The following is an 18259-nucleotide window of genomic DNA, read 5'->3' as shown; positions in this document are numbered from 1 at the left end:
CTCTCCGTTATTTTTTTAAACATTTGTTTTTGAAGAATGGACTTATTGGTTAAATTTGGTTTCAAAGTATTTAAATTATTTAAGTATAGACTTATTGCCTTTTCTCACTCAAATATTTTGGTTGTGATTCGATGTATTTTGGGGTCTGTCTTTGGGTCCGCGGACTCCAATTGCGTGGTGCATTGGATCATTGATTTTGTCTACGAGTGTGAGGAATCCTTGTAAATTATTTGCTATTTGCATAGTTAATTGACTAATGTTATTAGTGGAGTCCCACAGGGTTTGGTGTTGGGTCCACTGTTGTTTTGTATATTTATCAGTGATATTGATGAAGGTATATCAGGCTTAGTGTCGAAGTTTGCAGATACAAAGGTTGGCAGGGTTGTTAATGACAGTGTGCTACTGCAACAGGATCTAGATAATTTGGGCAGATGGGCTAAGAAGTGGCAACTGAAGTTTAACCTTGACAAATGCAAAGTACTGCATATGGGTAGAAGTAACCCCAGAGAAACGTACCAACTGTGTGGTACTACACTTAAGGTGGTAGAAAATGAAAAAGACCTGGGAGTAATTGTGCAGGCAGATATGAAGTTTTCTGAGCAATGCAGACAGGCTGCCAGGGCAGGTCATGGGGTTTTGTCAATGATATATAGGAATTTTGCTAGCAGGGAAAAGGAGGTGATTATCCCTCTGTATAAGGCAATGGTCAGGCCACGCCTTGAGTACTGCGTACAGGTCTGGAGGCCTCATTTTAGGAAGGATGTAGATTTACTTGAGCGTGTACAGAGAAGGGCAACAAGATTGGTGAGGGGAATGAAGGGATCCTCTTATCAAGAGAGGCTTAAGTTCTGCAAATTGCAGTGGCTGGGACTAGGCGCGGTGATCGGATTGAGGTGTATAAGGCCTTGAATGGGTTGAGCACGTTGAATTCTGATGGGATCCTTCCACTTGTTCAGATTACGAACCTAAGGGGCATAAATTCAAATTAAGAAAAGACAGATGTAGATTAGATGTGCGGAAATTTGCCTTTAGCCAGCGGGTGGTTAATTGCTGGAACAAACTTCCATCTGTCGTTGTGGAAGTTGATAGGTTGAATAAATTTAAGGAGGAACTGGACAGGCATTTGGAGGGAATGGTGTGTTTTTTTTTGGCTGATGCTGCATAAGCTCATACATTTGCTTTCTTGCATCACATGCCACTACTACTACGGAAAGCATCAGCATTGAAGTGTTCTACAGGACATCATAGCGGTAATTCCTCATTTTCTTAAATAATTGATGTAGAACGTATTGAGCCATTGCAACTCTGACATCTATTAAATACATGTTTATGGTACAGTAGCTTATATTCAGTGGCTCTCAGAAAAGCCACTGAATATAAGCATTATGATATTTTTGTATGAAATTGATAACCGAACTTCTATAGTTGGACTGAGAGTTAGGTCTGTCATAGTACTTTGCATAATTTATCATTTTATTTCAGGGAAGTAAAATTGTACTATAGTTGGAAATGCATTGGAATTAATGGGAGCTTTTAGCTGGCTTCTCTATGGTATTTAGGTTTCAGTTGCATGCATCTGCGTACACCATACGATAAAAATTTAGTGTGTTAAAAGTAACTTCGCATTAGTAGGGGCTTTCTGATAAATAACCGCCATACGGAGATTAACTGGTAGCCCAAGGTCGGTCAATAGACGTCCCTCCTCTCCTGGTAGCTGTATCATGATTGCAGAAGGTTTTTCTGTTTATATTTTACACTGTCCATCAACTTTGCACACCCGTAGTGGCACTACCACTGCGATTGTGGCAAGCAAAAAAAAAACAAACAAAAAAACAGTTCTTATTTATACTCTGGCACAATCATCAGGGTAGTGGAGTTTATAATAAATGATCAATACAAAACGTTAATCGTGTTTATTATTGTTATTAGCCATATTGTGCAAGGAAGCCTGAGGCTTATGCTGCACCAGCCGAGAGAGAGAGAGAGAGAGAGAGAGAGAGAGAGAGAGAGAGAGAGAGAGAGAGAGAGAGGAAGGATATCCAGCTCTTTTTTTAGCAGTCACAGGCTTGAAACCCCCCCCCCACCCCGTCCAGTCAAAGAGTGCTTGCTACTGTACTCGCTCTCCTGACTACTCAGCTATGTTAGGCAAATGTTGTTCATTTGCATTATTGCTTTACAATATATATATATAAAAAAAAAAAAGCTTCATTTCACACAAGTGAATTGTTATTATACAATTCTTTTTAATTGAGTGGTAGCAGCTTGTGTAAAACAGTACTTTTTTTTTTTTAATTTTATATTTAGTTTATTGTAATTTTTACTTTTGTAAAGCAAAAAAAAAAAAAAAAGTAAGTCTCCAAAGGGATGAGGTTCAGTGGTTAAGTTTTCCTTTATGTCCTAAACATCCTTGAAATCTTTCCTTTTGAGGGCAGATTTCACTTTGGGAAAGAGGTAGAAGTCTGGTGCTAGATTAGGAGAGTAGGGTGGATGGTTGATGTGTACAATGCCATGTTTCATCAGAAATGCCTTCAACTGTGGAATGGGTGGGGCATTGTCATGCAACAAGAATCAGCTGCCTTTCTATGAAATTGTGGCCTCGGCTGGGAAATGCACTAATATTTTGAAGCACCTGTTTACAGAACACAGCATTGAACCACATCCTGTTTATCAAAAAACATTATCAGCATCATCTTGATCCTGGACTCCTGTAAATGAAACTTTTGGGCCTTGGTGATGGTTTTGAAGTCTACTACATGCTCTGACACTTCATCTCTGGAACACTCATCTCCACTAACAATATAAATACAGTGAAGGAAATTAGGATTGTCTTGATGAAGTCTTTGCATGATGACACTCTTCATTGCTTCTGCTCATCTCTAAGGCTGTGCAGTACACTGTCGTTTTCTTAAATTTCCATGCAGAATTTGATGAATCATCTCCTTATTCATATTCACTCATCAGTCATCATTGTTGAGGGTCAACCAACTATATCTTGCCACAGTTTCCCAAAGTTTGCACTCTGTTCTCATATCAAAGGGTTGATACACTCACTCATCATTGCAGACATCCTCATGTCCATCTTTGAACTGCTTATACCATTCAGACACACTGGTATGACTTCATCACCATAAACAGTTTTTAATGTTTCTCTTGGAGAATTTCCCAGTTTAAAGCAAAATTTTGATATTCTTTAGTTTTTCTATTGAAAAATCATGATGTGGAATATTAATGCTACTAAGGAAAGTGGTTGTTACTTCCAGCCTGTCAACCTACTGGACAGTTTCTGTACTACCATCTTTTGGAGGAAGTTTGAACTACAGCATATCACTTCCATTTATTTTCAAACTCATTGAACATGATTGTCACAGTCTTTTTTTTCTTTGTATGCACGATAAAATTCAGATTATTATTTTAAGTTTCATTGTAAGTCACAAAGAATTTCATTAAATTTAATTTAGAAGTGAAAAATGAGTTTCCACTATTTCAGCGATTACTTCAGTAAATGTGGATGCAATTTTTTTTTTTTTTTAAATTCAATTCCTGTATAATTACATTGCTATTCTCAGTGAAATGCTTTATAACTGAATAAAAGAAAATATAATTAAGATAAAAGACAAGTACAGTAGGATTCCAATTATCTTAGGTGGAAGGGAAATAAATTTGCCTGGATAATTTTAAACCCTTGGGCAATCGTCAAAATGAAAGAAAACTCAAACATGACAAAAATGTAAATTTATTTTCATAAAATACTATATTCAGATTTATAGAAGTATACTATGATGCGAAAAAAAAAAAATGAAGCTAGCTTTTCCACTTGGTTGGTCTTCCCGTGAATGGTGGTACTACAAAATTACAACAGCTCGTTGTGGCCACCAACAAATTCCTCCAACTGAATTGATCATGTGCTATATGAGCAGCATCGCAAAATGTCATGTCCAAAAGTTTCACTGATCCCATCCTTCTACCTAGTTGCAGGTCTTCCTTTAACAGCAGTTTTTGGAGTTGGTTTTGTTATGGTCCCTGTGGCATCAGATAATATGGTGGTATTCCTGTCTACCACATGGCTGATTTTGAAAGGGCCGGCTTTAATCATAGGAAGAGTCATCTTACATCCCACGTGATGCTCTTGAAGAGAAAAGGTGACTACAGCAGAGCCCCGCTTAGTGCAGAAGGCTGATTGCAACTGGTTTTCCCCTGGTTTCCAGAGGTTGTCTATGTATATAAATGGATATATATTATTCATTAGATTCGCACAAGTAGTTATCATATCTTCAGTCAATGAATTTTTTCATAAGGTGATGCTATTATCCCTCTTCTTCCTTCTTCGATGTCTAATTAATGTCCAATATTTCCGATTAATTATGTCAAATATATTTTAAAATTATTTTCTCCCAAACCATAAAGCATACATTTCCTTAGCATAAATTTATTTTCATGCTGATTCGCACAGTCTTAACCTCCAATGAATACATTTCTTACATTTTAAAATATTCATTCCTGTATTTCAAATTTACTTTCCTTTCATATAGCATTAACTGCTGAATAATATTCTGTATCCTTCGAACTTTCTGAACAATTCTGCCCAGACACGATAGGAGGGAGTATATGATGAGAGCCCTGTCAATCAATTCGGCCCTGGAAAGATTGTGCAAGGCTCAAGGGGTAGAATTTTTTTTCATCCTGGTGTGTATTTGTTAACAGGAGAGACTGCTTCTACAGGGATGGGATACACTTAAATAGAAAGGGTGCAAGAATGTTTGCTGATGCTATTGAGGCAGTGTTAGGTGGGTCGGAAAACTGCTAGATTGGGGGGATACAAGGACTAATAGAATAACAGTAGCCACTGGCAGAGGTGAAAGTGATTCTTGCACTGCTTCTATTGGAATGAGCAGCAGCCTGGAAAATAAGATGCGGGATATTTCAGAGCCTGATGGGAATCATTGGGGTACAAGTAAACATATGGGTTGTGTTAGGGTAGCTAAGAAAAAGAACAGGTATACTTGTGTGTACACCAATGCCAGGAGTTTAGTAAATAAATTTGATGAATTTGAGGTATTGCTCAAAACATCAAAGGCAGATATTGTTGGGATTTCAGACATGTAGTGTCACACAGATATAAGGAATGCAGAACTGGAATTTGGGGAGTACAATGTCTACAGACACGATAGGAAGGGAGGAGGGGTTATGCTATTAGTTAAGAAATACATAAAATCCAAAGAAGTGAAGCCAGTCGACATCGCTGGACAGTGCAGTGTCGAGTCAGTTTGGTGTGACATAAGCATTGAGAGATCAAAATTGAGAGTAGGAGTGTGCAATAGGCCTAATGACTCTGAGAGTATAATAAGAAACTGTACAGGAAAATAGTGGGCCAGTAAATCAGAGAGTCTTATAATGGGGGATTTTAATTTCCCAGATACTGACTGTAATTTGGGGGCTGGTCACTCACACACCAGCAAGGCTTTTGTGGATTTATTGGATGATTGTTTTCTACATCAGCATGTTCGGGAGGCAACTAGAGGGAGTAATACTCTTGATTTGATTATCAGTAGTGATTCTTCATGCATTAAGAATCTGCAGATAAATGAAACACTAGGTGGCAGTGATCACAGTGTGCTGAAGTGGGATTTACTCAAAGAGGTAACTACCATTAGGGGTAAAGGGAAGGGTTATTGCTTTCGTAAAGGCGACTACGATGGACTGAGACAGTATTTAAATTCTATACAGTGGGACCAACTGATGATGTTACCAACAGCAAATCCAAAATGGGAAGCATTCAAAGAACTTATCTTGCAAGCTACTAGGCTTTACATACCAACTAAGAAATATTGTTCAAGGTTTAGGCCTAAATGGATGTCAGATGAACTAATGAGACATATGGCAGAGAAGAAAAATGCATGGGATACATACAAATTAACACGTGACACAGAAGCCTATGATAGATACAAGTTGATCTGTAACCAAGTTACAAAGGAGGTTAGGCAGGCGAAGGCAGATTACGTGAAATCTTTGGCAAGGGATGCAAAGAAAAACAGCAAAGAGTTCTTTACTTATGTAAACTCTAGAAGGAAGGGGATGAATCAGATTGGTCCACTTGATATCGATGGGTCAACTGTTGATGATCCTGCTCAGGTAGCTAACAAACTAAATGAATATTTTGCATTGACATTCACACATGAGGAGTTATTCAGCAAGGGGAATGCCAGAGGTGTATTCAACTCTGGCAGTAAGCTAGAGAATCTTGTAATAACTGAGAGTAAAGTGGAGGAGAAATTGTTGAAGATAAACACAAGAAAGGCACCTGGGGTGGATGGGATCTATCCAGTTATATTAAATGAGGCTGCAAACCCTTAGCCATAATTATGAGAGCTTCCTTGGACTCGGGGGAGGTACCCATGGACTGGAGATGTGCAAATGTGACCCCAATTCACAAAGGAGGATCAAAGGCTGACACAAGTAATTATAGACCTGTGAGTTTAACTTCTGTTCCTGGAAAATTAATGGAGGCACTGGTTAAAGAAGCACTGCAGGATCATCTAGAGAAGACTTCAGTTATAGCTCGGACACAGCATGGTTTTGTTAAGGGGAAGTCTTGCCTGACCAATTTGATTGGATACTATGATGCAGTCACAAAGGAACTGGATGCAGGGAATAACTTTGATATTATATACTTGGATCTTAGAAAGGCTTTTGATACTGTTGCACATGGAAGACTGCTGCAGAAATTGGAGCAGTGTGGCATTGGAGGCAAATTGCTGCTATGGATAAAGGGGTGGTTGAGGGGGAGAAGACAAGAGTGGTAATCAATGGACACTGCTCATTGTGGACTAACGTTATTAGTGGAGTCCCTCAGGGTTCAGTATTGGGTCCATTATTGTTTTCTGTATTTATAAATGATATTGATGATGGTATATCAAGCTTAATGTCCAAGTTTGCAGACGATACGAAGGTTGGCAGGGTTGTCAAGGACACTACTGACACTATGCTGCTGCAACAGGATCTGGAAAGGTTGAGCAGATGGGCTGAGAGGTGGCAAATGAAGTTTAATATTCACAAATGTAAAGTACTACATATGGGAAACAGCAACCCCAGAGCAACGTATCAACTCTGTGGTACTACACTGACAGTGGTAGAGAATGAAAGGGACCTGGGGGTGGTTGTGCAGGCAGATAATGAAGTTCTCTGAGCAGTGCAGACGGGTGGCAAGGGTAGCTCATGGTGTATTGTCAATGATATATAGGAATTTTTCTAACAGGGATAAGGAGGTGATTATTCCCTTGTATAAGGCAATGGTCAGGCCACACCTAGAATACTGTATACAGGCCTGGAGGCCTCATTTCAAGAAGGATGTAGAGTTGCTGGAACGAGTACAGAGAAGGGCAACAAGATTAGTGAATGGAACAAAGGGGTGCTCTTACGAAGAAAGGCTTAAGTTTTGCAAGTTACAGTGTTTGGAGACTAGGCACCATTTGAGGTGATCTGATAGAGGTGTATAAAGCCTTGAATGGTTTGAGCATGCTCAATGCTGATGGGATTCTTCCTCTTGCTCAGAATAATCACCTGAGAGGGCATAAATTCAAATTGAGGAAAGACGGATGTAGGATAGACGTGCGGAAATTTGCCTTTAGCCAGCGGGTGGTTGGTTGGTGGAACAGGCTTCCATCCCTTGTCGCGGAAGTTGATAGCCTAAATAAGTTTAAGGCTCAGCTGGACAGGTATTTCGAACGAACAGAGGGGTGAAGTGGAAGTGGTTATTTTTTATTTATTTATTTATTTATTTTTTGTTTTGGCTGATGCTGCATAAGCTTGCTTTCTTGCATCAAATGCCTCTACTAATGCTAACTTGCTAACCGTTAAACGGTTAGCAAGTTAGCATTAGATTGTTTTAATCTAATGCTCAATTAGATCAATTAATCAAAATCTTATTTTAATCAATTAGATTGTTATTTTAATCTTAGAGTCTAAATAGCCGGATATCATCATCCTTCTACTTCTGTCTGTGGTCTGGCGAACTCTTTTTTTTTTTTTTTTGGCTGGTGCAACATAAGCCTCAATGTTTCTTGCACCATATGGCTAATAATAATAATTTACCACACAGATATAATGGATGTGGATATGCATGGCATCAAATTGAAAAACTTGGAGAACAATGTTAAAATTAACTGAACAGTAGTAAAAGTGAAATATTGCTAAAATATTACTAGATAGAAAGTAGAGGTGGGACAAGTTTTCTGAGAAATTTAAGAAATTTATTTATATATTATTAGATATCCATAAATAAAATACAGAGACTTTTTTTCATATGGAAATCCAGTTTACTAGAATACAATGTATCTGCAGAGTCCTAATTCTGAATAGTTCATTTTCAAAACTAAATGGTGATGTTTCTGATTTAACTCTGGAATTCTCTCATTGGAGTGGCATAGGGTACATAAGTTGGAATATATTCCAATTAACTGCTATACATATGAGTTTTATAAAAATGTAACTTGTAATTGTTAATTGTGATATTACACAATTAACATTTAGTCAAATTTATTATTTTTTCATTTTACAGTATGCAGTTTCATTTTATCAAATTTATTATTTTTTCTTCTCCAGTTGGACAAAGATGGAAATGGTTTCTTGGATATGAGCGAGTTAAAACAAGCTTTGGATATAGTGGGTTTCAAGATTCCTCAATGGCGAGTAAGACAGATGATTGATGAATTGGAAAGGGGACGTATGGGTGATAAAAAAGGAAGACTTTCTTATGAAGAATTTCAGCAGGTGAAGATTTTTTTTTTTTTTTTGAAATTCATTATTTGTTAGTAATATAGTAGTTCAGTTTCATGAACTTTTTGTTCTGGATTCCAGATTATTTTGGGTTTTGTAAGCTGAAATCAGATGAGAGTTGCTGTGATCCTCTTAAGATCCTTTTGGGCTACCATCCATTATAAATTGTCTGCAATTTATATATATACCTTGTACAACCCCTCAATTGGTTGTAAAAGACTTATACAAAGAGGTCAATCAAATTTTTTGTTAATATCTTTATAAATGAAATTTTATGGGCGTATTAAGGTATATTCTGATCACGTAATCTGAACATATATATTTTTTCCCCCCCCTAAATTCACTGGTATTTAATTTTCTGTTGTATGCCTCCCTCATCCCATGCATTTTTCTTCTATGCAAAAAAACTTTTGGCATAGATGTTATGTTGTTATTTTGGTTTTTAGGAGCATTAGCAACTAAGGCCATATTGCTCCTTTGGCATAGAAAAAAATGCATGGGATGTATATAAAGTATCAGGTGTTACAGAAGCCTATGGCAGAACTAGCCTGTAATTACACCACAAAGGAAGTGAGGAAAGCTAAGGCACATTACGAGAATTCTTTGGAAAAGAAAGCAAAGAAGAGCAGTAAAGACTTCTTTGCTTACGTAAACAGTAGAAGGAAGGGGTTCAATCACATTGGTACATTTGATGTCGATAGTCTGACTGTTGATGATCCTACTCAGTGCTGACAAACTGAATAGGTATTTTGCATCTACGTTCACATATGAAGTATTCTTTAGGGACGGGTAATAGTAATAGAGGCATATGATGCAAGAAAACAAGCGTTATGAGCTTATGTAGCATCAGCCAAAAAAAAAAAAAAAAAAAAAAATCACACAACCATTCCCTCTAAATGTTTGTCCAGTTCCTCCTTGAATTTATTTAAGCTATCAACGTCGACAATGACAGATGGAAGTTTGGTCCAGCAATTAACCACCCACTGGCTAAAGGCAAATTTCTGCACATTTATTCTACAACTGTCTTTCCTCAATTTGAATTTATGCCCTCTTAGGTTCGTAATCTGAGCAAGTGGAAGAATCCCATCAGAATTCAGCGTGCCCATTCAAGGCCTTATACAACTCAATCAGATCACCTAACAGGTGCCTAGTCTCCAGCCACTGCAGTTTGCAGAACTTAAGTCTCTCTTGGTAAGAGGATCCCTTCATTTTCCTCACCAATCTTGTTGCCCTACTCTGTACATGCTCAAGCAAATCTACATCCTTCCTAAAATGAGGCCTCCAGACCTGTAAGCAGTACTAAAGATGTGGCCTGACCATTGCTTTATACAAAGGGATAACCACCTCCTTTTCCCTGCTAGCAAAATTTCTGTATATCATTGACAAAACCCCCATGACCTGCTCTTGCAGCCTGTCTGCATTGCTCAGAAAACTTCATATCTGACTGCACAAATACTCCCAGGTCTTTTTCAATTTCTACCATCCTAAGTCTTTAAATCCTCATCCCCTGCCAGAGGGGAGAGGAAACGAGTTCCCGCCTGTTCCCCTCCCCTGCCTCTCCTTGTCTGCGGGTAGCACCATCCTCATGTCGAACCCGGGCCTTTTCCACACAGGTGGAAAAGGCTCGGGTTTGAATCCCGTCGATGACGCTAGGAACTTTAGTGGGCTTTTTTCACAACGTGGCTCAGTTAGTCGGTCTCAGGCATAGATACCAAGGTTTTTCCCCCAGAAACTGGAGGATTTTCGTCCAACCAAACAGGCAAATCGACATGAGAACGCACGCAATAATCAATCATGGGTAACCCTAATATAATAATTTGATTTTTTCACCTGCTTCCCCCCCTCTTCGCCTGCTAGAGTTTATCCCCCCCACCCCGATCTTCACGGGGTGGCCTTCCCTATCGTCCCCATCTGTTCCTCATAGGTTTCAGTCTCGCCTGCCCCACTCAAACTTAACTTACTGAGTATGTCCATAAGGTAAATTAGTATTAGTAGTAGTAATAGTGGTGGCATGTGATGCAAGAAAGCAAGTGTATGAGCTTGTGCAGCATCGGCCAGAAAGAAAAAAAAAAAAATCACGCCATTCCCTCCAAATGCCTGTCCAGTTCCTCCTTAAATTTGTTCAACCTGTCAACTTCCACAACGACGGATGGAGGTTTGTTCCGTCAATTAGCCGCCCGCTGGCTAGGGACAGGTTTCCGCGCATCTATTCTGCATCTGTCCTTTCTTAATTTGAATTTATGCCCCCTTGGGTTCGTAATCTGAACAATTGGAAGGATCCCATCGGAGTTCAGCATGCTGAACCCATTCGGGCCTTGTGCGCCTCAATCGGGTCACCGCGCAGGTGCCTGGTCTCCGGCCACTGCGGTTTGCGGAACTTAGGCCTCTCTTGGTGGGAGGATCCCTTCGTTCCCCTCACCGGTCTTGTTGCCCTTCTCTGTGCGCGCTCGGGCGGATCTGCATCCTTCCTGGGGTGAGGCGTCCGAACCTGTGCGCAGTGCTCGGGGCGTGGCCTGACCATTGCCGTGTGCAGAGGGACGATCACCTAATTTTCCCTGCTAGCAAGGTTCCTTTTTTCATTGACAAAACCCCGTGACCTGTCCTGGCAGCCTATCTGCATTGCTCGGAGGACTTCATGTCTGCCTGCACAATTGCTCCCGGATCTTTTTCATTTTCTACCACCTTAAGTGTAGTGCCGCACAGTTGGTACGTCTCTCTGGGGTTGCTTCTACCCATATGCAGTGCTTTGCATTTGTCAGGGTTGAACATCAGTTGCCACTTCTTAGCCCACTGCCCAAATTATCTTCTAGATCCTGTTGCAGTAGCACACTGCCATTACTGTCATTAGCGGCCCTGCCGGCCTTTGTGTCATCTGCAAACTTCGGCGCTAGGCCTGGTATACCTTCATCAATGTCATTGATAAATAAACGGAGCAGCAATCAGCCCAACACCGAACCCCCGGGGGTGCTCCACTAGTGGCATTGGTCCGTGGGGGGCAGCGCCCATTGGTTGCCGCCCTCTGTCTTCTCCCACTGAACCATCCTTTTGTCCATTGTAGCGACTTGCCCTTAGTGCCATTCTGCTCCGGTTTGTGCAGTGGTCTTCCGTGCGCAGCAGTGTGAGCTTTCGTGAAGTCCAGGTGTATGATATCAAGGTTGTGTTTTGCATCCAGTTCTTTTGTGGCCGCATCGTGGTGTCCTATCGGGTTTGTCGGGCGGGACTTTTCCTTAGCAAACCCATGCTGTGTCTGAATTGTTTCTGCAGTCTTGTCTAGATGATCCTGCAATGCATCTTTAACCAGAACTGAACTAGAGCAAAATTTAACCCCTCTCACTTAAACCTATACCCCAATTCGGCTGTAAATTCACCACGATGTTATCCTTTTCTCATATATCCAATGGATTTGTTTTAATAAGCATTCATGAAATTACTCATAATTAACTTCCCTGATTGAATCTTAGCTTACTTATATTTATATGCCCATATTGTGTCTTGGCTGACTTCTGATTTGTTTTAGGATACGGTTGATATCATAGGTAGAATTTACGTTGTGAATCTTGGATTTTATAAGTTTATGTTAACGTACTGCACCTTTGAATATCCATTTCTAATTTTTTCCACTAAAACCTACTTTTGACTCTCTCTCTCTCTCTCTCTCTCTCTCTCTCTCTCTCTCTCTCTCTCTCTCTCTCTCTCTCAGTCAGGGTAACTCGGGAATTTTTTTTGGCTGGTGCAGCATAAGCCTCAGGCTTCCTTGCATCATATAGCTAATATGAACAATAATAATAATAATAAGTATAGTACCACACAGTTGGTACGTTCCTCTGGGGTTACTTCTACCCCTTTGCAGTACTTTGCATTTGTCAATGTTAAACTTCAGTTGCCACTTCTCAGCCCATCTGCCCAAATTCTAGATCCTGTTTCAGTAGCACACTGCCATTATTGTCATTAACAATCCTGCCAACCTTTGTATCATCTGCCAACTTCGACACTAAGCCTGATTTACCTTCATCAATATCTTTGAGAAATATACAAAACAATGGGTCCAACACCAAACCCTGTGGAACTCCACTAATAACATTAGTCCACGAAGAGCAGTGCCCATTGATTACCAACCTCTGTCTTCTCCCGCTCAACCCACCTTTTTATCCATTGTAGCAACTTACCCTTAATACCATTCTGCTCTAATTTGTACAGTAGTCTTCAATGTGCAACAGTGTCAAAAGCTTTCTTGAAATCCAAGTATATGATATCAAAATTATTTTTTGCCTCCAGTTCCTTTGTAACCACATGATAATATCCAATCAAATTTGTGAGACAAGACTTTCCCTTAACAAACCCATGCTGTGTCTGAATTATCGCTGCAGTCTTGTCTAGATGATCCTGCAATGAATCTTTAACCAGTGACTCCATTATTTTACCCGGAACAGAAGTTAAACTAACTGGTCTGTAATTACTCCCTCTAAGAGGGAGCTAAATGATTTTTTGTTACCTGAGAGGAAAGTGGAAGAGAAATTGTTGAAGCTAAACAGAAAAAGGTGTCTGGGGTGGATATGATCAATCCAATTATATTAAGGGAGGCAGGAAAGAAGTTAAGCAAACCCTTAGCCATAATTATGAGAGCATCTTTGTCAGAGGAGGTCCCTATGGACTGAAGATGTGGTAATGTATCCTCAATTCACAAAGGGGAGGGGGATCAAAGGTGACATAAGTAATTACAGACCTGTTAGCTTAACTTCTGTTCCAGGGAAAATAATGGATCTGTCTAGAGAAGTAATCGGGATCATCTAGACAGTAATGCAGTTATACTCCAGTCGCAGCATGGATTTGTTAAGGAGCAATCTTGTCTGACCAATCTGATTGGATACTATTGATGCAGTAACAAAGAAATTGGATACAAAAAAAATAATAATTTTGATATCATATATTTGGATTTCAGGAAAGCTCTTGATATTCTTACACAGAAGAGACTGCTATATAAATTGGAGCAATCTGGCATTAAGGGCAGGTTACTGCTATGGATAAAGAGATGGTTGAGTGGGAGAAGACAGAGTTGTAATCAATGGACACTGCTCTTTGTGGACCAGTGTTATTAGTGGAGCCCCCCAGGGTTCAGCATTGGGCCTATTGTTGTGTTCAGTATTATATATTAAGCCTAGACATTAAGCCTGTTCAGTATTATAACAGGCTTAATGTCTAAGTATGCTGAGGTGTGCTACTCCAACAAAATATAGAAAAATAAGCATATGTGCTGAGAAATGCAGTTCAACCTTGAAAAAATGCAAATGTACCAAGTGATGGTGTGGGAGCCACACCTCCATCCCTGCTTACATTGGTTTGCACCTGGGTGTTCACCTCCAGTATGCAGGTGTTGTATTCCAGGACTTGCACATAGGGGTTATACCCAGGTTACTAAAAGTTCCATCATCATGGAGTTTCAAGCAGAGGATTTTGCTGTCACAGACTGACTGCACTTTCCCAAAATTAGGTCTACTTAACTTGAATGCCACTCAAATATCACTTCCATTGGTGTTTTAGACTTCTATACAGCAAGTCCAGCTTGGCATACCTAAGAGAATGCCTGTGACAACCTCAAGAACTTCTAATGGTGCCTCAGTTGTGGTACCAATAGAAGTTAATCACAGAGTGGAAAAACATTTGGAAAGAACAACACTTACAGATGAAAAGTAAATAGATAGTAAGTATATCATAATAACCTTCAAATTAACATTCATTAATCAAGACCCATAGAAATTTCTTTTCAAGAACTGAGTGTGAATGTGAAACCTTGGTCAAACATCCAGCATAATACTCAGAAACTTAACTCCTTTTGTATCAAAACTACATTATTGAATCTCAAGTCTGAAGAAGTGTAATTGCCCAATTAATCTCCAGACCAAAAGAGTTGTTTTCCTCAGATTGAATAGCCACATAAAAATTGAATCATCAGTATATGAGATTCTTGTTGATTTATAAAATGTACTAAGATTGCTGAAGAAAGCAATGGCAGACCAATGTGCAGAATGATGTATGATTCAAAATTGAAGTATTATTATGTGAAAAATGCAAATTCCTATTTAAGCATTTTAAGCATAAAAGACAATTTAAGCATTCTAACCAAAACCAGAATGTTTATACAATCAAAAGCTGAAGTTAAATCAAAAAATAAAACATGCCAGTCCTTTTTTTTTTTTTCGTACAATGGTTGATTCACTTTAGCTTCCAAAACATGTGAAAATGGAACATTTACTTAATCTGTAATGGGTGGCCATCCATCTCTCTCACCCAGACTGTTATATTAGCACAACTAATATACTGAAAAGTTTCTAACATTGCAGACCTTAATACAATTAGTGGAAAATTCTTCAGTTCCGCTGGTGGCTGTTCTTGTGCTGAGGAACCACTCTTTAAGATAACCAATTTTCAGGAACAGATGACTCATTTTATTAAATCATTTAACTAAATGAGTCAAATAAAAAATGGGAACTTTAACAAACAGATTTGAAATTGACTGTATGTGTTGTCTCTTTGCTGGGATCATGAGATTGTTACATAATGTGTTATTGTTTGCCTGACATTGAAGTATTATATTATAGTAATATTAAGGGGAATGCCAGAGGTGTATTCAACTCTAGCAGTAAGCTACAGAATCTTGAAATAACTGGGAGTAAAGTGGAGGAGAAACTGTTGAAGATAAACACAAGAAAGGCACCCGGGGTGGATGGGATCTATCCAGTTATATTAAAGGAGGCAGCAAAGGAAGTAAGCAAACCCTTAGCCATAGTTATGGGAGCTTCCTTGGACTCAGGGGAGGTACCCATGGACTGGAAATGTGCAAATGTGACCCCAATTCACAAAGGAGGATCAAAGGCTGAAACAAGTAATTATAGACCTGTGAGCTTAACTTCTGTTCCAGGAAAATTAATGGAGGCACTAGTTAAAGAAGCACTGCAGGATCATTTAGACAAGACTTCAGTTATAGCTCAGACACAGCATGGTTTTGTTAAGGGGAAGTCTTGCCTGACCAACTTGATTGGATACTATGATGCAGTCACAAAAGAGCTGGATGCAGGGAATAACTTTGATATTATATACTTGGATCTTAGAAATGCTTTTGATACTGTTGCACATGGAAGACTGCTACACAAATTGGAGCAGTGTGACATTGGAGGCAAATTGCTGCTATGGATAAAGGGGTGGTTGAGGGGAAGAAGACAGAGAGCGGTAATCAATGGACACTGCTCATCGTGGACAGATGTTATTAGTGGAGTCCCTCAGGGCTCAGTGTTGGGTCCATTGTTGTTTTCTGTATTTATAAATGATATTGATGATGGTATATCAAGCTTAATGTCCAAGTTTGCAGATGATACAAAGGTTGGCAGGGTTGTCAAGGACACTACTGACACTATGCTGCTGCAACAGGATCTGGAAAGGTTGAGCAGATGGGCTGAGAGGTGGCAAATGAAGTTTAACATTGACAAATGTAAAGTACTACACATGGGAAACAGCAACCCCAGAGCAACGTATCAACCCTGTGGTACTACACCGACAGTGGTAGAGAATGAAAGGGACTTGGGGGTGATTGTGCAGGCAGATATGAAGTTCTCTGAGCAGTGCAGACGGGCTGCAAGAGTAGCTCATGGAGTATTGTCAATGATATACAGGAATTTTTCCAGCAGGGATAAGGAGGTGATTATTCCATTGTATAAGGCAATGGTCAGGCCACACCTAGAGTACTGTATACAGGTCTGGAGGCCTCATTTCAAGAAGGATGTAGAGCTGCTGGAATGAGTACAGAGAAGGGCAACAAGATTAGTGAATGGAACAAAGGGGTGCTCTTACGAAGAAAGGCTTAAGTTTTGCAAATTAGTGTCTGGAGACTAGGCACCAGCGAGGTGATCTGATAGAGGTGTATAAAGCCTTGAATGGTTTAAGCATGCTCAATGCTGATGGGATTCTTCCTCTAGCTCAGAAAAATCACCTGAGAGGGCATAAATTCAAATTGAGGAAAGACAGATGTAGGATAGACGTGCGGAAATTTGCCTTTAGCCAGCGGGTGGTTGGTTGGTGGAACAGACTGCCATCCCTTGTGGTGGAGGTTGATAGCCTAAATAAGTTTAAGGCTCAGCTGGACAGGTATTTTGAACGAACAGAGGGGTGAAGTGGAAGTGGGTTTTTTTTTTTTTGGCTGATGCTGCATAAGCTTGCTTTCTTGCATCAAATGCCTCTGCTAATGCTAATGCTATTTTGTTCTATTTTGGGTAGGTCCAGATTTCTTTAATTATAAAACTTTTGTGTTTTTTTTTTTTTTTTTTTGTTGAGAAAAATGGCATGTGCTCTGTTATATTCCTTTTATCTGTATATTTTAAAATATTACTACCTTTTATTAGTTTTTCCATTTTCAACCTAATTTCTTCAACATTTATTACATTGTATGTAATCAGAGTTAGATGTCTTTTCAGAACTAGGTGCATGCGTTATTTACGTAGTTATGATAAGATGGACCCAACTCTCAATAACCTCAGTATAGGAGGTCACAACAGCTCTGGAGCTTGGGGAATCTGCATCCATCTGTATCCCTTCCCATTTCCAGCCTTATATGTAATGTAATTATCTGTTCTTTTGATTATTATATGGTCACTATATTAAAGATAATTTTTGTATAAAATTTTTCATTATTGAACATTGAGGTGCCTCATAGGATGGACAAATTTTTTAAGCACGTGACAACTTCTACATTGATTGTTCTGTATTTTGAGATAGTTAAATTTTATTTGATTATGTCTTATTAATTGCATTGAAATTTATGATAGGTGTTTACAGACCTGAGGTCCAAAGATGTAGCTAATACTTTCAAAACAATGGTTTCGAAAAGGGAAAATCTTGAAACTCTTGGGGGAATGTCAGAAGCTTCTAGTGAAGGCACTACTCACTCTGTTCGACATGAAGAGCAAGTCGCATTTTCAGACTGGATTAACTCGTAAGTGATGTGTTTATTTATGAAAACAATTCTTAAATATGTTATCTGTAGAAGGTTTACAAACATAAGTGTAACCTATTTAGCAGCCATTACTTAGCTTCACAAGTTATTATATTTAGTTTTTTAATATAATTATTTCCGGCAGAAATGTTTTGCTTTTTAAATGGATAGAAGGTATTTTGATATAATAATGCGGCATTTCTTTTCCACTTCATACAGCTGCAGGTTTCTTTTCTTTTTCTCTCTTTTTTTCTTGTGGGAGTTCCATTACGCATATCCCATGTGATCTTCAGTTGAACATACTGCATTTTAAATTTCATCACAACTTTTAGTTGACATAAGATGCTCCATTTGTTGAGAGGTTTGTTTGATCTGTATGCTCTGACTAAATTCTTAGGATTTTGATAGCTGTAAAAGTAAGTGCATGTTTTCTTGGTTTTAACTTTTCATATTTTTTGCTGATCCCTTCAGTGTATGGATCATTGTATTTGGCCATATATATTTTAT

At 39.1% G+C, this 18259-nt stretch overlaps 1 protein-coding gene across 1 annotated transcript in view; it reads left to right on the top strand.

The window, feature by feature from the left end:
• Positions 1–18259, top strand: part of Fim (plastin-2 fimbrin) — a 164150-nt gene that overhangs the window by 88995 nt on the left and 56896 nt on the right. Inside the window, exons 2-3 of the mRNA XM_090374448.1 lie at positions 8599–8766; positions 17586–17752. Of these exons, the coding sequence (XP_090230574.1) occupies positions 8599–8766; positions 17586–17752 (335 nt within the window). The remainder of the gene's footprint in view (positions 1–8598; positions 8767–17585; positions 17753–18259) is intronic.

This window comes from Mastigoproctus giganteus, chromosome 5, assembly GCF_048544385.1.
Source record: "Mastigoproctus giganteus isolate SK-2022 chromosome 5, ASM4854438v1, whole genome shotgun sequence".
Taxonomy (NCBI): domain Eukaryota; kingdom Metazoa; phylum Arthropoda; class Arachnida; order Uropygi; family Thelyphonidae; genus Mastigoproctus; species Mastigoproctus giganteus.
The sequence above is the reverse complement of the archived record's forward strand: the minus strand, read 5'-3'. Positions and strand labels throughout refer to the sequence as shown.